General features: G+C 40.2%; 1 protein-coding gene across 5 annotated transcripts in view; it reads right to left on the bottom strand.

Moving 5' to 3' along the window:
- The window catches only part of LOC145348920 (neutral amino acid uniporter 4-like), a 345,734-nt gene that overhangs the window by 207,487 nt on the left and 115,910 nt on the right, over positions 1 to 22,337 (bottom strand). For all 5 annotated transcript variants that reach the window (XM_080196997.1, XM_080196995.1, XM_080196996.1 and 2 more), the window contains one exon: positions 13,465 to 13,634. In XM_080196997.1, coding sequence (XP_080053123.1) covers positions 13,465 to 13,634 — 170 coding nt within the window. The remainder of the gene's footprint in view (positions 1 to 13,464; positions 13,635 to 22,337) is intronic.

Raw genomic sequence — 22,337 nt, 5'->3', positions numbered from 1 at the left:
ATTACCCAGGAACTTGCAGAGCCTAAGGTTCTCCATTTCTTTCTGAGGCAATGCCTCAGTTAATCAGAATCAACCTGTCAATCAATCAGCTCTTTCCTCGTGTAGCATAAATGGTGATTGTTTGAAATTTGACATTTGTGTTTGCCCTAGTGAGTGCAAGATGAAAAGCTTCAGCAACATGTCTCTCTTTTCAACAACATCAAAGTATTTGAATAAACAAGGATACTGGGCTAGATCTTTAGACTCCTCTTTACTTTTCTATCTAAAGTTCCAACTGGAAAGAGATCAGAAGTCAAAGGAAGAGAAATGGATCCTCAAGCTACCCATTCTATGGACAGAAGAGTTGCGCTGGGGAGATCAATTTGCAGGAGTGATCCCTGCGTCTGATCTTTGTGTCCAGGCTGCCTCTTTGCAAGACCTAGTACCACTCCTCTACCTTTTTCTCCTGCATTTTTTTCCTTGTTCATTATTCCTGTTACCTCATTCTTTGCAACAGCTTTTGCTGTAACCTGCAGATCAGTTTATTTTTGTTTCTGCTGCCATCTCAAAACAATTATATTCTTCATAGAACCATTGTGCAATCAGTGGATAAATAGCAACTGACTGGCTTCACAACCACTGATCATCATACAAAAGTAAGAAGAAACGCAGCAGCATGAGAGGGGACAAACAAAATTAAACAGACTATGTACATGAAGCATATTTACAAGGAGACTGAGTAGCTTTGAGTTTATACAGCATGAATGATAATTTCAGTCACGGTATGGAACATCTGCTGGTTCAGTAAGATTAAGGTTGTTTTGATAATCTGTCATACAGAGGAGTGTTTATAACCACTGTCAGCAGGACCAGGAAGAAGCAGATTTCAAGGTTTAGGTCATTTATTGTTTCATTTCATTGTCGATTTAAGCTTTCCAAATGTTGGAACTTAACATTGCCATAGTGATGGTTTCTTCCTTTCATCCTCACTTCAACAACCATAACCATTTTGTCTGTAACTATCGAGCAAACAGGGCTTCCAATATACACCAGTAACTTAGACAGTGCATTCAACTGTCTTATATCCACTCCTCACGTCCCTCGACACTACCACTACAAGACAGGCTGAAACACTATGGATTTCAGGGAGTATTTGCAGTTATGACATTTCAATTCAATTCAATGCATTTCCCTTTCAGAAATGTACTTGTAGGCGCACAATTTCATTAGAGATCACATATAAATAAATAATTAACAATGGGAAAGAAAAGTTACATCAAAGTAACAAATCTGACTGATTTAAAAATTGGTGGAAAGCATGAAAGTAAATGGAAATGATGAACAAAATCCCATGCTTCCACAGTGCAGCGCCACCTTGCAGCCCTCTCATCCTCAGGAGATCTCCAAACTTAAACTTCAAAATTTAGCCTTTGACAGCTTTATGACATGTGTGGAGAACCATTTTATGAACATCCTTTCTTCCACTCTGTCATTCCAACACATCCTCATAGGCCTGAACCTTGGCACATATTGCTGCCTTGACAGGTTTTGGTGTTAGCCCTCACCACTCCCTGATTTCAGAAACGGAGTGTGATTGGCAGCTCCCTCTCACTCCCATCTTTCTCCCTCTCCCAGGCTCACTCCAACCCGCACTGGAGAAGGTGACTGAAGATGCAAGGGTCTCCAAGTGAGTTTCCCCTGAGAAGGATCATGTTGTAGAAATTCAACCTCCTGGACTCACACCATCTGGATGCTGCACACAGTCATCAACGATTTCCTGTACTTGTGTCCAGCAGACCAGGGGTCAGCAGAGTGCAGCTTCCAGAAAGCAGTGGAGCTTGAGGCCTCCAGCCCATCACATGCTTTCATTCTCCTGCCGATGCATGGTCTGAGAAATAGGTCAAGTCCCATTAAAAATTATGAGCATTTTCTGTAGTAGTTTTCCATTGCTAAACTTTCTATACGTCCCTATTACATTTGCATGGGTGTTTGTATGCAAGGGAAGAGAGAAAAATACATCCACATATTTACACACACTTGACCTATGCACACTTCCTACTGATACAGTTACTGCTTGTATCGTGTTTTTTTTTATGATTAACTTATCAACTAAACTGCTCAGCTGCACAGATCAAGAACAGGCAATGGTCCCTTTAAGGCATGCGATGCACAATCACATGACAATTTTGAAGAATTTTGAGGCCATCCAGCCCTCATGCCTCACTCTCCACACCACTCATCCTATGGCCATCATACCACCCTTTCCTCTTCAATGCCCAGTCAAGCCCCCATCCATCATCCATGTCCTATCCTATCTTAAGCTCAACTTCAATAGGCATTTACCCAGTACCCTCTATGGGCAGAACTTGAGGGCTAAGAGGTGAAAAATCATACAGCTCCCACTTGAACACAATCCATGAAACCTATTCAAAGCTTTTAAATTCAAATGATTGATCTCTTGAGAAAGACAATCACACTTCTATTCAGACCCCATATCAATGACAGCTAATCCTTTAATATGCTAAATGGACTACAATTATTAGTTGGCAATCAATGACCACTCTTGTAGCACTTCCTAGATTAATGTAGCTAAAATTGTAAGGATTGGCACCAGGATAGGCATGTCATGAACTTGACATTTTAAAGCAGACCAAAACCATGCACGGTGCTCTGGATGTGGCCTCACTAACTGCTCATTTGCAGCATTCCATCCCACTTGCAATAAAGGCCCACATGCCATTTGCCTTCCTAATTACTTTCTGTACCTGCATGCCATCGACAAGCCTGTCTTCCTGAACTACTGCAATCTGTGTGGTGTAGGTACACCCACAGTGCTGGGTGCTTTAGAATTGTGACCCAGTGACAATCTGAAGGCTCCATAAAATTTGAGGTGCCCTCTCCTCAGAAAATTGGGAGCTCCTGTCCCCCTCCGGACGTCCCACTGTATCCCCTACCCTCCCACCCTCAGAACCCCCGGTATTTACTTCTGGCCCAATGACATGGGCTCATGCCCAGCGCTGCAGTAATTCAATCTGATTGGTCAACAGTTCTTCAAGGCAAGCCTTCCATCCATGGGTCAATGGAAGCTCTACCTGCTGCTAATCAACACTCAATTGAGTGTAAAATGGCAATAGACCTGTCGGAATTGGCAGTGATATGCCACTCACCAACTCTCAGGATGATACTAAAACAGGAGAAGAGAATTGCATTGTCTTGGCTGATATTCCTTTGTGTATCAAAGATTAAGTGCTGATATAGTTGAAATGTTTAAGGCGATTACAGGATTTGATAGGAGGGAAGTAGGAAGAAATTGATACCTTGGGAGGGGAGTCCAGAACAAAGGGTAGTGGAAATCTGGAATGCTCTTCAAAAAGCTGGGAGGCTAGGTCAGATAAAAACTTCAAAACTAAAACTGATCAACTTTTTTTAGGCAAGGGTACTAATGGTAATGGAACAAAGGCAGGTAGGTGGAGCTGTTACAAACGCCACATAAATCCTAAAGAACACTAAATAAGATTCATCAATGAAAACAAAAGAATTAATTAAGTATATTTTAATATGGATGTTCAAAGGTACAACATATCTTATGCTTTATATCGGTTCTCATTTATGCTGAATTAAAAAAAAATAATCTTTATTGCCATTTGCAAGCTTCCCTTACTAAAATCTTTAAGGCAAAGATAGATACTTGCTTCAAGTAGAAACTGAAATCCCAAAAGCATGCCTCCAATCACTAACCTCAAAGTAAATATTGTTACTAGACATTTTTAAGCACCTTACTTATTAATATGTTGCCACCTTTGATGCAAAATAATGCATATGGGATAATTATCTGCGCTCAACGCCCTCCCCACCCCAGTTTCCCCTCATAGACATTAACATATCACTGAACATTAAATCTGCCACAAATCAGTACAATCAGATAGTGTTTCCAACAGTTTCTAAACAAGATTCGCTTTAAAAGATAGTCTATATTATATTTAACAGTGGCAACTGATTAATACAGCTAAAAATGCAGTCACTGCAAAAATAAGCATTTTAATTCACAGTGCTAAGAACATGTCAATCCACCCACTACCTGTGAATCATCCAATTTTAACTTACTGTAATTTGCTTTTAAAAAATGCACAAAGTTTTTTTTTGTTAGGTTTACAGTAAATCAGTTCCTTGGCAAATTTTAAAACTTCATTCAAACTATATTCAATATACTCCCATTGGTGCCATCAAACCCAAAAGTTTCAGCTTAATTTTCAGAGTTTTCCAGTAGGCCTACATCTCTTTTGATGTTTGCATGTTCAGTGAATGCTGGTGCACACTTGTATCAAGATAAAGCTTTGAGAATCGGGAATGGATGTTGAATACAAGAAAAGGAAAACTACATTTACATGGCAGTCTGAGTTAAGAGCAGGATTCCACTGCGCTGGGTTTTGGGTGGCCGGTGTTGACAGGGTAAGAGGTCTCACAACACCAGGTTAAAGTCCAACAGGTTTATTTGGTATCACGAGCTTTCAGAGCACTGCTCCTTCATCAGGTGAGTGGAGAGTTGGGTTCACAAATAGGGCATATATAGACAAAGACTCAGTTGCAACTTAATGGTTGGAATGCGAATCTTTACAGGTAATCAAGTCTTTACAGGTACAGACAATGCGAGTGGAGAGAGGGATAACAACAGGTTAAAGAGATGTGAACTGTCTCAAGCCAGGACAGTTAGTAGGATTTTGCAAGCCCAGGCAAAATGATGGGGGGGTTACACATAGTGTGAGATGAGTCCAAGGTGTTGAGAGGAAAATGTCAGTGCTCTTTACACATCTGAAACTGACCCTAACTTCAGAATGTCAGTCATGCACAGATCTGCTAAAGCTGCAAACTGTCACTTTGGGCCCAACACAGACTGTCCTGCAGAACCCCCCTCTGCCAACAATAACCAAAATCAACAAGAACATCAATTCTCCCACTCCCACATGACTGTTAAAAACCCCTGAAAGAAGTGGCACCTTGTTCATTCAGGTGTAAACCAGATTTTTTAAGGCTAGTCACGAATCAAATTTGAAAAACAACAGAACTGACCCTGAAAAAAAAATTATAATCAGGAAAAGGTGTTAAATGGTTAGTTGGATATTTGAGGCAATATTAAAAAGAATGAATATTTTTGCTTCTATCTTCACCACACGCATGTATGTCACAATTTTTAATTTGCTCCATGTAAACAGTTTTAACAGTAATTTTATGTTGCTGCTTTTAGTTTTCGGGTTTTGTGAAAAAACCTCAATCTGCCTGAACAGTTGATAACTATTACTGCTCTACTTTGACAATTCCCAGCAAAGAACTGTCAACATTGCGCAGCAACTGATGTGAAGCTTTCACCAGTGAGGTAAACCAGATATCTCAGTCAGACTTGAGGGGGAGGAGGGGGTGGGGGGGGGATGAGGGGCCCTGATGATTTTTGATTGTTCAGATGGGGCCCCCTTCCCTCATTTCCCCTTCTCCTCTTCCCCCACCACCACCCCCCCCCCCACGCCTTTCCCCTTATCCTCTTTCTTCTGAAGTATTTTTAGTTTTGATCAGGGTGCCTTATAAGATGATCTCTGTGGAGTCAGTCTTGCTGACTCCATCAGGCTTCACCCTACCAGAGTGATGGCTTAAACTTCACCTACTCATTTTGTTTAGTCAGAAAGGCGCAAGATCTGGAGACCAAACTAGGATGCGCAGTTGGAGAGATTCAGCATACGGTCCACCTCCCACGTCACGACCCTCACCCCCTTCCTCACAGAACAAGGATAGAGTCCCCCTTGTTCTCACATTTCACCCCACCAGCCTCCACATACAAAGCATAATCCTCCACCATTTTTGTCAACTCCAGCGTGATGCCATCACCAAACACATCTTCGTTTCACTCCCCCTGTCAACATTCCACAGAGACTGTTCCCTCCAGGATAACCTAATCCACTCCTCCACTATACCCTACATCTCTCCCGCACTCATAGCATCTTCCCATGCAATCACAAAAGGTGTAACACCCGTCCCTTTACCTCTTCTATGCTCACCATCCAAGGTCCAAAACATTCATTCCAGGTTAAGAAGTGTTTCACTTGTACCTCTTTCAATTTGGTGTATTGTATTCGCTGCTCCCAATATGATCTCCTTTATGTTGGAGAGACCAAGCGTAGACTGGGTGATTACTTTGCTGAACGGCTTTGGTCTGTGCGCAATCAGGACCCTAACCTTCCGGTTATTTATCATTTTAACACACAATCCTGCTCTCATGCCCACATGACTGTCCTTGGTTTGCTGCAATGTTCCAGTAAAGCTCAGCGCAAACTGGTGGAACAACATCTCATCTTCCGGTTAGGCACTTTACAACCTTCTGGTCTCAACACTGAATTCAACAACTTCAGATAATTTGCTCTATCCCACCTTGGCCCCCTTTGTTTTCATTCATTTTATTTAATCTTTTTATTGTTCTCTATCTTTTACTTCTTTATTGTCTTTCTTTCCTTTCCTTATCTCCCCCCCCACCACTCTTTCCCACTACTTCATCCCCCTTCCCTTACCTTTTCTCCCCCCTCCATTTCCCCTTTTTCTACATTCTACCTATGTCCCATTTCACCTCCCCCCCCCAAACATTTCCATTTGTCACAGCTTACTGCTTCTCTGCCGTTTGGCCATTCACACCTTTATTCTCTCTGTGGACAGCTACTATAAATCCTTCCCCCTGGTCTCTATAGCTATGACTCATCTTTCATTCCCTTCCCCACAGTATAAATATTTCCCACTTTTTATACTTTTAAGCTTTGACAAAGGGTTACCAGGACTCGAAATATCAGCTCTTTTCTCTCCTTACAGATGCTGCCAGACCTGCTGAGACTTTCCAGCATTTTCTCTTTTGGTTATTTCATGGAGAGGTTCATGCCAGTTTTCATTCTGAGGCTGACACTTTGAAAAAAATATGATAAGATTCCACCCAATATACTTAACCTCAATTAAGTTATAAATTAAATTAAATCCAGGCTTGATTTGAAATCTCTTCAACAGTGTATTCAAAATTAATAAGCCAAATGAAATAGATTTTGAATTATTGATACACAAACGTGCAAAAGTCAAAAGCTATAAATCTTAATGAAACTCAAGGAACTACAAATGGCATGTATGCTGCTTTCAAGAGTATCTACTTCTATAGAATTTAAGACTATGAAAAGACCACTTTTTCCAGAATGAAGCTGACAAGAATTTAACAATGACAAGTAATAGAGAAAGTAAAACATAAATCTTACTTTCTCCACCTTCTGTCCTGGACGCAAATACTTCTCAATATTAATCACATTGAGCCAATATCAATTGTTTCATGAAAAAAAGTAAAATTTTGGTTTACAAATTTATGGAAATACAAAAAACCTCTTTTAAAAACCTCTCGAAAAATGGAACAAACTCCACCTCGTATATTCCTAACACAGTGAGCTAAAAACAAAAATAAGCTCCACCATGCTAAATTGTCTAATACTAATCAAAATCCTGCCCAAAAGGCCAACTTGCTGAATTTCCCTAAGGATTTTCCTGATTTCCCATCATAACATTGGTAGATCAACAAAAACCCAAGCAGCAGTGTGAACTGGTTACACAATTTATCTGAGGTGTTTGCCAATTATTTGACATAGCAGGAAATTGGGATAGCATTTACTGGCATTTTACCACAAATGGTAATGTGGTAATGTGGTAATGACACTTAACTTTTCAATTGCAGAGCGTATGCCATTTCTGGAAGCAGTTGTGAAGTGACAAAAAATATAACCACTGGGATTCGACAAATAGGAAAAGTGGAAGTACTTTAAATAGGGGATTTTACCTTTCATATAGATCCGGATACGCAGACAAATTCATGTCAGACAGGTAGTGAATTTCATTGCTGCTTATGAACTTATTCTAAACATAGCCACATGATAATGGCCCTATAATCCTTTTTGCTGAAGTTGATTGAGAGGTAGCAGCATATAGTAGCCTCCTTCAACAGCATCTTGCAAACACACAATTTTTAACCTAAAAGGACAAGGGCAGCACATGCATGGGGACAGCACTACCTGAAAGTTCCAATCCAAGCTACCCACCACCCTGACTTGGAAATATGCCATCATTACTTCACTGTTGCCAGGTCTAAATACTAGAAATCCCTTCCTAACAGCACTGTGGGTGTTCCTATAACACACGGACAGCTGTGGTTCAAGATGGCAACTCACCACCACCTTCTCAGGGTAATTAGGGCTGGGCAACAAATGCTGACCTTGCCTGCGATGCTCTGTTGAAAGAATTTTAGAATCATAGAATCCCTACAGTGCAGAAAGAGTTCTTCATCCCATCGAGTCTGCAATGACAACAATCTCACCCAGGCTCTATTCCTATCACCCCACATATTTACCCTAATAATCCCCTGACATTAGGGTCAATTTAGCACAGCCAATCAACTTAACCTGCACATCTTTGGACTGTGGGAGGAAACTGGAGCACCCAGAGGAAACCCACGCAGACACGGGTAGAATGTGCAAACTCCACACAGACAGTGACTTGAGACCGAAATTAAACCCGGGTTCTTGGTGCTGTGAGGCAGCAATGCTAACCACTGTGCCACCTGTCAATAAACTATGTAGAAAGATATTGACCAGGACGTCAGCATTAACTTCCCTGTACTTCTTCAAAATAGGGATGTTTTACGTGACAACAGAGATGGGTTTGTTGTTTCATCTGCATGATCTGATAGTGTAGAGCTCTCAAGTACAGCACTGGAATATCAACTCAGATTTTTGTGCTCATGTCTCTGAAGTGAATTTTTAGCTCACAACTTTGATTCAGAAGCATGAGTTCTATTCATTGAGCCAGGGCTGACAATCAACCATGATAAAATCTAGTCTGCCTTCCAACAAATCTCTGAAGCTTTAGATTAACAATTTACAGTGCAAATCATACATAAATCCAATTATTTATTTTCTTAGAAAAGAATAGATTGACATTGTTGCAGTAATGTGTGACATCGCGACACTGTTTCTGTCACCAAATCCAATAAAATAATGAAAATAATCTGAAGATCTTATCACCTACATTGCCTTGCATCTGCAATTTTAAATTTCTCATTCTCACAAAATTATGCACAGATGAGAAAGCCAAAATAAGAACTTGGCCCCCTCATTTGTTTCCTCGACTTGAGCATACGCACAAGTATAAAACCCCACACGTGTTACACAAAGCTTCCATTCTATTACTTTATTAAATTTAGCAATAATATTTGGGCTCTGCAAAGTTTCCTGTTTGAACATACAAACTAGTAAAAGTAGTGCAAGTCTGCTGTAGAATGTGAAAGGTACATAGACCAGGGTTTGTGTGTGACAACAGTCAGCAGCTGCTTTCTACAGACACAAAAAAGAACTCCAGGATACTCAGGGGTACAGTTATTGTGTAGTCCTGGTACTCGGCTAACACTGAGCAAATGGAAGCCAGGAGATTCCCAAAAAAAATTCTGAGTAACGCATAAATAATTCTTTCCTGCTAAAGACATTTTCTGTATCTACATAAGGAACAAAGGCCCTGTTTGAAAAATCTAAACAATTTTTGAAAGTCAGCGAGCTGTTATGGTTAATTTGCTCAGCATCACTCTTCAAAATAAGAGATTACGTCTGGACCCCTCAATAAAATTATTTTCACAATAACATCCACACTGGTGGCATGACAAATCTAGGTGAGGTTTTATTGTGAAAATGTTATTGAGGCATTTGTGTCAAATACATTAATTCAAATAGCTGCAGGAATATTTTGATAGTGGCAGAAGAAAAACTCATTACTGTTCTGGAAAGGATTTATTTTAAACAAATTTCTGAATCCACAAGTACATGATGTGTAAAATGTGCTGCATCTGACAGTATGGCCCTTACCAGATTGTACCAGATATTCCCGCAGCTTCACCATCAGCAGTGTCTCTTATAAGTGGAAGTTTAGATTTACTACTCAAGGGTTTCCCAAAAGGTTTCTCACTGCCATAACGTAATGGAGAGATCCACATTGGTTTCACAAGTGACACCGCACCACAGTTCTCCGCACTCAGTCACTTTTTTGAAGAGCTGAGAGTTTTGGGCCAATACTGGGCAGTGGACGGGGAGGGGAGGTGTTGTGCTAAATGCACTGGTGAGCCCACCTTCGGGGATCATTCCGCCAGGGCATCCCAATCACAGAGTGTACTGGGTGACCCCCGATCTCACCCCACAGACGCCGAGACGTCTCCACCATCATCAGCGGCATGTTCCTCCACCCCCTCCCTGACACAGGTTACTGGCATCAGGATATGGCAGCCCTCCTGACATGGGTCCCGCTACATGAGCCCCAGTCAGACCACCTCACATAGCCCCCATATCATGGTCCCCATTCAGGCCCCACCCGTCAGCACTGTCCCTGGTACACTGGCAGAATCCAAATGGCACCACTACATTGAACAGTGGCCACTGCCGGTCACTCAGGTGGTCATTGCTGGGTACAGCACCCAGCCACGTCTCCAACCACCTGGGGCTTCAAGGGCTGCCGATTCCCCTCCCCCCGGAATGACCATCACGGCAGGTTTCTGCTAGTGGAGGCCAGTAGTAATTCTCATTGTTATTGCATCAAGTCCAAAGGCCAGAGAATTCCATGTGCTGGGATTTGGAATGTTACTCAGACTTGTATTTTTTCTGGGCACAATCCGATTCACGCCATTAGAAAGGAGCCAGATGGATTTTTAGGCTTGCAGGCTATTCTCCAGGATCGACACAATCTCCTTACGGCATAACAAGGTCAGAGAATCGCCACCAATATCTAGAAATGCACTATTGTGACCTAAAGGCAAAATAAGCGGCCCCATTGACAAGCTGCCATGTAAACTGAATACTTGTAATCTCACATGTGCCACAACATAGACTTAAATTTCTCAGAAAGCAAGCTAACAAGCAGTTTGCATGAAGCAGCATAAAATATGGCACTTTTGATGTTTCGTGGATCGTACCAAAAAAGTCCCTTTGCGCCACTGTCCCAGTTAAACATTTATTTTCCAAGGAGGTGGCTTCCTTACCCCTCACATTTGCCTATGTTCAGGCCAATTGTATAGAACATAGAAATGCATACTTAATACTTTTTTATCAACAGATTAAATTGTAAATTCAAAACATGTACAGTAGATAAGTACTACACTATAGGCAATAGCATTAACTTTACAATGTAAAAATTAGTAGATATGAAACTCATTTATACATATGCAGATTATTTCTTGATAAAGAGGTGGTGATTATGTTAAAAATCCTTCTTATAAATGTGACCACTGAGGAAAGGCTTGCTTCATATGAATACTTACTATTCTTACCGACTGATCCTGGCAAAACAAAAATAAATCCAAAACTGATCAAGTCCTCCAAATAGAAACAGAGTTCATTTCAAATAATATGACCGTAGAATGCATCAGTCACCAATTGTACACCAATCATTATTTCAAATAAAATGACATTGCACATCAACAGATAGCATCACCTTTGAATTTCATTATGACAACCCACAGTGACACAACCAACAAAACTGAGGAAAAATTAGAAAGGGAACAATTAAATTCGCTGGTGAAAACACCTGCCTCCCTTTTGCATGAAACAGCACAAAGTATGGCACTTTTGATGATTCGTGAATCTGTACCAAAAAAATCCTTTGCGCCACTCCCTGTTAGACACTTATTTTCCAAGGAGATGACTTCCTTACTCCTCACATTTACCCATGTTCAAATTCATTTGACATTTGCACAACCATTTTACAAATTTGTCTGCTACTCTGAGTAGGTAGAACATAAGAACATAAGAAATAGGAGCAGGAGTAGGCCATCTAGCCCTTCGAGCCTGCCCCGCCATTCAATAAGATCATGGCTGATCTGTCGTGGCTCAGTTCCACATTCCCGCCCTCTCCCCATAACCCTTAATCCCCTTGCTACCTGGTAGCGCCCCCACTCTGTGTAGCCGTGCGGCCCCCCCCCCCCACTCTGTGTAGTTGCACGGCACCCCCCCCACTGTGTTTTCTGAGCAGTATGCAATCCATTCTGCTAGCTGTTTCTGATTAGCTTGATCTATCTCTCATAATTTATCTCAAATCATTTAGATTTTCTTTTATCTTAATGTTACTTTTTTCTACTACCATTATGTTACTCTTAGTACAGCTATCCTGTCTTCCTTCCTTTTCCTTTCTAAAATCTTAATTCCCTGTAATACTGAACAACCAATCTGTTATTTATGCAGTCAAGTTTCAGTTGTCCCAATTATATTTGTTTTTCTCAATGAATTATTGCCTCCAGTTCTCTTGTTTAATCCACATTTATCATTTCAAGCAAGATGATCGCCTTGCAGTCACAACAGATGCTACAACAGGTTATTTGTGGATTGCGTTCGTAGGAACTATTATCATGATTCTACATCTATCAGTAAAACATAGAAACTAGAAACAGGAATAAGCCATTTGGCCCTTTTAGCCTACTCCACCATTCATTTTGATCATGGCTGATCATCAAATTTAATATCCTTATCCCCCCTTCCTCCCATATCCCTTGATTCCTTTAGCCCCAAGTGTTATATCTAATTTCCTCTTGAAATCAGATAATGTTTTGGCTTCAACTACTTTTTGTGGTAGTGAATTCCACACATTCATGGGTGAAGAAATTTCTCCTCGCCTCAGTTCTAAAAGATTTATCTCTTATCCTCAAACCTTGACCCCCAGCTCTGGATTTCCCCACCACTGGTAACATTCTTTCTCAATCTGCCTTGTCAAACCCTGTTAGAATTTTATAAGTTTCTATGAGATCCCCTCTCACCCTTCTAAACTCCAGTGAATATAATCCTAACCAATTTAGTGTCTCTTCATATGACAGACCTGCCATCCAAGAATCAGCCTGGTAAACCTTTGTTGTTCTCCTCCTACTTCAAGGACATCCTTCTTCAGTTAAGGACACCAAAACTGCGCACAATACTGCAGGTGTGGCCTCAACAATGCCCTATACAACTGCAGTAAAACATCCCTACCCCTAGACACAAATCCTCTCACTATGAAGGCCAACATACTGTTTGCCCTCTTTACTGCCTGCTGTACCTGCAGCTCTTACTTTCAGCGAATGATATTTAGAGATTTTTAGAAATTCAGCTCCCTAATAACATCCCACAATCTTAGAATTTCAAAGGACTGAAAGTTAGAGAAACTGCAGAGACTGATGATTCTGGAACAAACTGTTCAGGAAATGCCAGTACACGGTGATATCATTACATTATCCAAAATAATTTTTAGTAGGTCAGTAAAAAAAAGGGAACCTTTTATGATGTTCTGGACAAATTTCTGCATTCCAAATTTTAAAATAACACTGATCTTCAGAAACAATGCTCATTAGACAGTAACGTTTTAAGTTTTTGCAAACTCACAAGGGGCATTAAGATGTTATTTTGGAATCATTTTGTATCTACTCACAGGTTAGACAAACAAGCAGGGTTCGGACAACAAGATCGCAAAGAAGTTTCCATCTCTGAGGTACTTGTGCAGAAATAGCTGGAAGAATGATCTCTGCTGGAACATAGTACTGGATTGTGTAAGTTACCAAGATCCCAAAGGAGTAAAGGATTTTCACCAGCTGGTATAACCTAGAGAAGAGGTAAAGATACATCACCAAGGCACAACAGGTTTGTGATACTTAAATGTAACAAAACTTGTCAATGTGGCAAATTTATAAGAAATTGTTGTAACAGGATATCTAACTATGAAAGAAATATAAACATAAGATGGCAATTTCATTCATAATTACTTATTTTCTCCTCCTCCCAACGTCGGTTAATCATTTGTAAGATCAAAATGTTCATTTTTGCCTTTATTTTCAAAGCCTTATTTTTAAATCATCGTTTCTTACACAGTTAACACTCCATCTCAATCATTTTTCCATCTTCAGTATCACAATGGTGCCATTTTCATATTGCGGACTGTAGTGCCGCTAGATGCTTGATAAGAACGCAACAACATAAGAATTAGGAGCAGGAGTAGGCCATCTGGCCCCTTAAGCCTGTTCTGCCATTCAATAAGATCATGGCTGAACTTTTCGTGGACTCAGCTTTACTTACCAGCCCACTCACTATAGCCCTTAATTCTCTTACTGTTCAAAAATGTATCTATCCTTGCCTTAAAAACATTCAATGAGGTAGCCTCAACTAGTGGAATTCCACAGATTCACAGCCCTTTGTGTGAAGAACCCTGTGTCCTCTCAACTCAGTATTAAATACACAAATAGGATGGGAATAGAGGGATATGGTCACCGGAAGGGTAGGGGGGTTTAGTTCAGTCGGTCGGCATAGTCGGTGCAGGCTATGGGCAAAAGGAGGGCAAAAGGGCTTGTTCCTGTGCTGTAATTTTCTTTGTTCTTTGTTCTAAATCTGCTCCCCCTTATTTTGAGGCCATGTCTCCTAGTTCTAGTTTTACCTGCCAGTGGAAACAACTTTCCTGCTTCTATCTTACCTATTTCCTTCATGATGTTGTGTTTCTATAAGATCTCCCCTCATTCTTCTGAATTCCAATGAGTAAAGTCCCAGTCTACTCAGTCTCTCCTCATAAGCCAACTCTCTCAACTCCGGAATCAACCTAGTGAATTTCCTCTGCATTCCCTCCAGTGCCAGTATATCCTTTCACAAGTAAGGAGACAAAAACTGTACAAAGTACTCCAAGTGTGGCCTCACCAGCACCTTATACAGCGGCAACATAACCTCACTGTTTTTAAACTTCATCCCTCTGGCAATGAAGGACAAAATTCCATTTGCTTTTTTAATTACCTGTTGTACCTGCAAACCAACTCATTGAGATTCTTTCACAAGGACACCCAGGTCCCTCTGCACAGCTGCATGCTGCAGTTTTTTACCATTTAAATAATAGTCCATTTTGCTGTAATACCTACCAAAATGGATGACCTCACATTTACCAACATTACTCCATCTGCCAGACCCTTGCGTGCTCCCTTAGACTATCTATATCCCTTTGCAGACTTTGTGTCCTCTGCACACTTTGCTCTGCCACTCATCTTAGCGTCATTTGCAAATTTTGACACACTACACTTGGTCCCCAATTCCAAATCATCTATGTAAATCGTGAACAATTGCAGTCCCAATACTGATCCCTGAGGGACACCACTAGTGACTGTTCGCCAACAAGAAAAACACCCAATTACCCCCCGGCTTTGCTTTCTGTTAGTTAACCAATCTTTTATCCATGCTAATACATTACCCATAACACCATGTACCTTTATCTTATGCAGCAGTCTTTGGTGTGGCATCTTGTCAAATGCCTTCTGGAAATGCAGATACACCACATCCACAAGTGCCCCACTGAGAATATGTGCAGTGGACAAAGAATTCCACCAAATTAGTCAAACATGGCCTGTTCTTCATGAACCCATGCTGCAAGTTACCAATGGGACAATTTATACCCGGATGTCTCACTATTTCTTCCTTGATGATAGATTCAAGCATTTTCCCTACTACAAAAGTTAAGCTAACCAGCCTATAGTTACGCGCCTTCTGTCTACCTCCTTTTCTTTTTAAACAGCGGCGTCACATTTGCGGGGACCATTCCAAAGTCCAGCAAATGTGGTTGACTCTTAACCACTATCTGCAACGACATAACAAACACTCAAAGAATAGGCCAAACAGATCAACTGCCATGGACCTTTGCACCTGAAATGACAGAGATATACCTTGGCCAGTTGACCTTCCAAAGTGGTCCTCACTAACATCTGGAGATATGTGCCAAAATTGGGAGAACTGTGGAGGGGGAGTGTAAAATTCTGGCCTATGTCACTGTAATGGCTATCATGTTTTATTTATTGATTTCTATTTATGCTATTGGTTCAACCATTTTGTTACTAATGCTACGTGCTTTCAGATAAAGAGCCTTTACTTCTGTCTTTGTACCATTCCCTACTTTGACGTCATTTGCTGGTGCAATTCCTATGTTTGCATGCTCTGTCCCTTGCCATCACTCTAGGCAATATGGAACAAGACAGGATTAATAATTGACCTTACAGTAGAAGATTTTCCAGGTAAAAGTGATAACGTGATAGAATTCCACATTCAGTTTCACGATGAACAATTTGAATCTGAAACTATGGTCTTAAACTTTAAAGGCTACAATGCTATGAAGACAGAGTTGGCTGACGTGGACTGGGAAAATAAGGCGGCAAGACTGTAAAGAAACAATGCCAGGTATGAAAGCAAATATCTAATAACTTTCAACAAAGAAGTACTTCATTAAGAAAAGAGGACTCCAGCATCTGTGATAAACTAAGGGAGTCATGGACGGTACTAAATTAATAAAGATGTACAACGCTACAAAGATTAGTGATAGCCCAGAAGATTTGGAAAATTTTAAAAAGCAGTAAAGGTGACTCAAAAAGGAGAGAAATTGGAGTAAAAGAAAAGTGGCAAGAACTCTTAAAATAAATGGTAAAAGTTTCTACAAGAATATCAGAAGGAACAGGGGAACTAAAGTCAGCATTGGTGTCTTAGAGAGTGAGACTGGGAAGTTAATAATGGAACAAGAGGCAACAGTGACTTTAAGTATTTTGTATCTGTCTTCATAGTAGAAGATGCAAAAATCATCTCAAGAACAGTAGAATGACCTGGGGCAAAAAGGAGGAAGGAACTTAGTTACTTAAAACAATTATTAGAAAAAAGTTCTAACAGGACTAAAGGCTGACAGTCCTCTGGACTTGATAACCTACATCCGGGATTTTAAAGCAAATGGCTGCAGAAGCCGTGGATGTTCTAAATTTTCCAAGGCTGTAGAAAGATCCCAGAAGTTTGGAAGGGCAGACATGTAATAGCACTATTCAAAAAAGGATATGACAGAAAGCAGGAAACTATTGGTCATGTCGTTGAGAACTGCTAAAATCTGTTATTATGGGGCTAGTAACAAGGCACTTAGAAAATCAAGCTTATTGCGCTGGAGATGATATATTAATATTGATAGAGAATTGACTAACAGGAAACAGAATCAGAATAAATCAATCATTTTCAGGTTGGCAAACTGTAACAAGTGGACTGCCTCAAAGGTTACTGTTGGGAACTTAATGAGTTATGACCAACATTCATGATTTGAATGAAGGAACAAACTGTATTGCAGTCAAATTTGATGATGCAAAGATTGATGGCAAATCAATTTCTGAGGATACAAAGAGTCAGCAAAAGGATATAGATAGGTTACGTAAATAGGCATAAAATTGTCAGACAACTGTATAATGTAGAAAATATGAAGTTGTTTACTTTGGCAGGAAGAATAAAAAAGGATATTATTTAAGTGGGCAGTGACTCCAGAATGCTGCATTAGATAGCAATCTGGGTGTCCTTGTATATTGGTGGTAAGTTGGTATAGCAAGTATTTAGGAAAGCAAATGGAATGTTGGTCTTTATTGCAAGAGGGTGAAGTATAAAAGGAGAGAAGTCCTACTTCAGCTGTACAGGGCATTGGTGAAACCACACTTAGAGCACTGTATACAGTTTTGGTTGCCATAGTTAAATTGAGATATACTTTCACTGGATGCAGTTAGGAGAATATTCACTGGGTTGATTTCGGGGATGAGGGATTTGTCTCATGAAAGGTTGAACAGGTTGAGTTTAGACGAATGAGAGGTGATTTTATTGAAACATTTAAGACTTAAAGGGGGTTTGACAGAGAAGATTCTGACAGGATGTTTCCTTTCGTGAAGCAAAAGCACCGACCTAGCGCTAGGACACAGTTTCAAAGCAAGCAATCTCTCGTTTAAAATAGAGATGAGGAGCCTTTTCTTAGAGGGTGGTAGTCTTTGGAATTCTCTTCCAGAGAGAGCAGTGGAGGCTGAGTCATTGAGTATACTCAAGGCTGAGTTATAGATTTTTGATCAACAGTGAAATTGAATGTTATGAGAAACAGGCAGGAATGTGAAGTTGAGGCCACAGTCAGATTAGCCATGATTTAATCAAATAATGGAACAGTCCAAGTGGGCTCAATGGCCTACTTTTGCTCCTGTTTCTCATGATGTTTTGATATTCTGCCCCACTGACTGAAAAGACCACTGGAAGTAGCGGCACAGCGAAGCACGATTAGCTGGAAGTGACTCTGGCGGTCTGCAACATTGTTTGTAGACCCTATGAATTCTCATGGCTTCACATCAAATAGGTACAGAAATCTCCTACTGATCAGCACCTACTGCCTTCCTTCAACTAATGAATTAGCAGTCCTCCAAGTTGAACATCGTACAGAAGTAGCAAAGGCACAAAATAGACTCTGAGCAAGGGACTTTAATATCCATCAAATACCTGTTAGCACCGCGACCAAATATTAAACCACACCTGCAGGTCTGGACTTGTGCCATATGATGAAAAACCAACACAAGGAAAAAACCTAACATATATAAAACATAGGACAAAGAAGTGAATGTTGGCCATTCAGCCCATCAAGCCTCCTCTGACATTCAAACAGATCATTGTTGATCATTATGCCATTTTTCCCACTAGACTATTGGTATCCAGAAATTCATCAATTTCTTGAACATGCTCAATGATTGAGTCTCCACTGTGCTCTGAGGTAGACAACTTCAAAGATTCACCAGCTTCTGTACAAAGAAACTACTCTTCATCTTGATCTTAAGTAACCAGTCCCTCTTTCTGAGATTGTGTCCCTGGTTCTAGACTCACCAGCCAGGGAAACATGCTATTGTTACAGACAGAAGAGAGAGGCATACCCAAAATCCTTCATTTTCTCACTGTCTGTCTGTAAACAGATGTGGTTTGATTTTTGAAATAAGCTTTGGCAGGTTTCCTCCAAACCCTGTTTGGGATGTCAATTTTAAAGTTATTTGCAGCAAACTCTCTTTAAAACAAGGGTATTATTTATTCATACATTAAAACATTCAAACTCAGGTGGATGGTCACAACTTCACGCTCACACACAAGCACACAGTAAAAAGATAGAAAAGATGAATTTTTACAACTATGAATAACTTTAAAGAAAAAGAACCACATATATGAATCATTTTACATTATTGCTAGAATCGAGAATGTTAGAATCTAGTGAAGGGTACTTCATGAAGGAGCTACAGTTCAGGCGGGTTCAGGGAGCTTAAACAGAATTCCTTTAAGGTTTATGGTGATATAGCGAGATGAGGCTGAAACTTGTTATATCTGCAGATGAGAATCTATTCAGCATGCAAAGGCAGGAACCTTTCAGAGAAACAAGAATTGAGGAGGATTAGATGTGATGCAGGCTGTTGGACAGCTTGGAGTCCTGTCATGATGTTTGCAGGCTGGAGGTTAAACAGCAAATTGAATTGTGAGGCGAACTTTCCAAAGGCTAAAAGGTCATGTGATGTTGCCAATTAATGAGTCAGTTACAGGCTCGTGAACAGTTTCTATGTCTCTGGTCAAAATCCATTGCTCATTTTAGGAGACAGAAGGTGGCTATCAGTGCATCTGCAGATAGAGCAAGTTTCAACACTTCTCCCTTGCCAAACTAAACAAATCAATAGTGCACATTGAGTAAATATATATGATCTGGTAGCAATTACAGAGATGTGGCTGCAGAACAAGAAGACTGGCTCCTGAGTGTTAATGGGTTCATGACATTCAAGAAGAATAGAAAGTTAAGTAAAGGTGGAGGGGTAGTACCGATAATCGAAGATGGCATTGGTGCAATAGTCAGAGATTGCCTTGGTTCCGGAGATCAGGATGTCGAATTGGTTGGGGTGGAGATAAAGAAGAGTAAAGGAAAGAAGTTACTAGTGGGTGGTCTACTGGCCCCCTAACAGTAACCACAATGTAGAACAAAGTATACAAGAAGAAATATTGGATGCTTGTGTTAAAGGGATGGAAATAATGATAGGTGATTTCAATCTACATATAAACTGCAGAAGTCAGATTGGCAGTAGTAACCTGATTGAGGTGTTCTTAGGGTGCCTTTGAGATAGTTTCTTAGAGCAACACACTCTGAAACCAAACAGACAGCAGTTTATATTAGACTTGTAAAATGACAGGATTAATTAATGATCTCAGAGTAAAGGCACTCCGAAGCAGCAGTGACAATAATATGATTGAAATTTACATTCAGTTTGAAAGGAAGAAGAGTGGGTCTAAGAATAGTATTTAAACTTAAATAAGGGCAACCAAGTGGGTATGGAAGCCGAGCTGCCTGAATTAAACTTAGGTTCTGGACTAGAGGACAGATCAATAGAGGAGCAGTGGCAGATATTTAAGGGGATATTTCCGAATATTCAAAATAATTATATTCCTAATTCTAAGGCAAGTACCCATTGTCTATGGTTAACTAAACAAGTTAAGGAAAGCATCAAATGTAAGGAAAATGTAGATCACTGCACAAAGATGAGGGACCGGACTGATGATTGGTCAGAATATAAAGAATGACAGGGAATGACCAATAGATTGATCAAAGTTCAAAGATGTGCAGGTTAGGTTGATTGGCCATGCTAAATTGACCCGAGTGTCAGGGGTTCAGCAGGGTAAATGTGTGGGGTTATGGGAATAGGACTCGGTGGGATTGTGGTCAGTACATACTCGATAGGCTGAATGACCTCCTTCTGTACAGTCGGGATTCTATGATCAGGAGAAAGAAATTAGAATATGAAAGGAAACTGGTTAGAAAAGTAAAAATGGATAGCAAGAATTTCTACAGATATTTCAAAAGGAAATAAATAGAGTGTTGGTCCTCTCAAGAATGACAATGGGGTGTTAATAGTAAATAATAAGGAAATGGCAGATGAACAAACATCGTGCTTGTGTTTGCTATTGGGGATGCAAATAAAATTCCAGTAATAACTGTAAAGGTGGAAGAGAGACAGAAACTTGGTAAAATTGTGATCATAAGGAAAGCAGTACTGAGCAAACTGCTGGAGGTTTGAGCTGCCAAATCTCTGGGTGCTGATCGACCCCATCCTAAAATCTTAAAAGAGGTGGCTTGTGTGGTAGATGCACGGGTGGAAATTCTGGTAAGGTTCCATTAGGTTGGAAAATAGCAAATATATTGAGAAGGGAAGGACACATAAAACAGGAAACTATAGCCAGTTAGCTTGTCATCTGTCATGTTGTTACAATCAATCATTAAGGAGTTTATAACTGGGCACTTAGAAAACCTCAACGTAATCGGGAAGAGTCAACATGTTTTATGAAAGGGAAACTACGTTTAACCAATTTACTGGAGTTCTTTGAAAGAGTATAAAGGGGAGCCTGCAGATGTACTGTACATAGATTTCCAGAAGGTACTTGATAAAGTGCCACATCAAAGATTATTGCAGAAACTAATAGCTCACAGTGTAGGGTGCAACATTGGAGCTTAGAAGAGTGAGAGAAGTATATAATATCATGAAAAGGTAGATGTGGAAATGACGTTTCCTCTTGCAGGTGAATCCAGGACTTTGAGCACAGTTTTAAAATTAGGGGTTGCCCTCGCAGGACAAAGATGAAGAGAATTTGTTTCTCTCAGAGGATTGTGCAATGTTGGACAAATGGCAGTGGAAATTGGCTCACAAAATACATTTAGGGTAGAGGTAGATTGATTCCATTGCCTAACAAGAATATAAGGTCATCGGGGGTAGGTGGGAATGTTGAATTCAAAACACAAACAAATTAGCCTTGATCTAGTTTAATAGAGGGGGACCAAACTATCTGTGTTACTATTTTGTAGTTCCCTTTGTCATAGGACTAAGCTGGTGAGACAGATCAACTGCTAGTCCCAGGTTTTGGTCATTGTAATACGTCCTCACAATGAGAGGTACGAAATTCCACAAGATGAGGGTTGAAACTACAGCCAACTTTTGAATCATGTGACTTGTAATAGCCATCTCTTGGTTCAGCGGGGTCCACTTTTTAAAGAAACAAACATGCTTTGTTTGATTTAAAAAATTTACAATCTCTTTAATGTATTGGCATGATATTCTCCAGATCCACCCTGTCATGCCTGATAAGTATTATGTTTCAACAAGATCACCTCTTATTCTTCAAAACTCTAAAGAATACAGGCCCAGTTACCTCAATCATTCCTCAAAAACAATTTCACCATCACATGGTTCAGTTATGTGAACATCTATTGTAGTTCCACTCCCACAAATATATCCTTCGTTCAAGCAGATCAAACTATACATAATACTCAAGATTCAGTCTCACTATGGCATTATACAATTACAGCAAGCATCTTTATTTCTGTACTCAAATCCCGTTTAAAGACTAACATACAACTTGACTTCCTAATTGCTTACTACCCCTGCAAGTTAACTTTTCGCAACTCATGAAAAGGACATCCAGACCCCTTTGGACATCAACACT

The sequence above is a fragment of the Carcharhinus amblyrhynchos genome, chromosome 10 (assembly GCF_965287045.1).
Source record: "Carcharhinus amblyrhynchos chromosome 10, sCarAmb.v2.hapA, whole genome shotgun sequence".
Lineage (NCBI taxonomy): Eukaryota > Metazoa > Chordata > Chondrichthyes > Carcharhiniformes > Carcharhinidae > Carcharhinus > Carcharhinus amblyrhynchos.
Note: the sequence above shows the minus strand (reverse complement) of the source record. Positions and strands in the feature narration are given on the sequence as shown.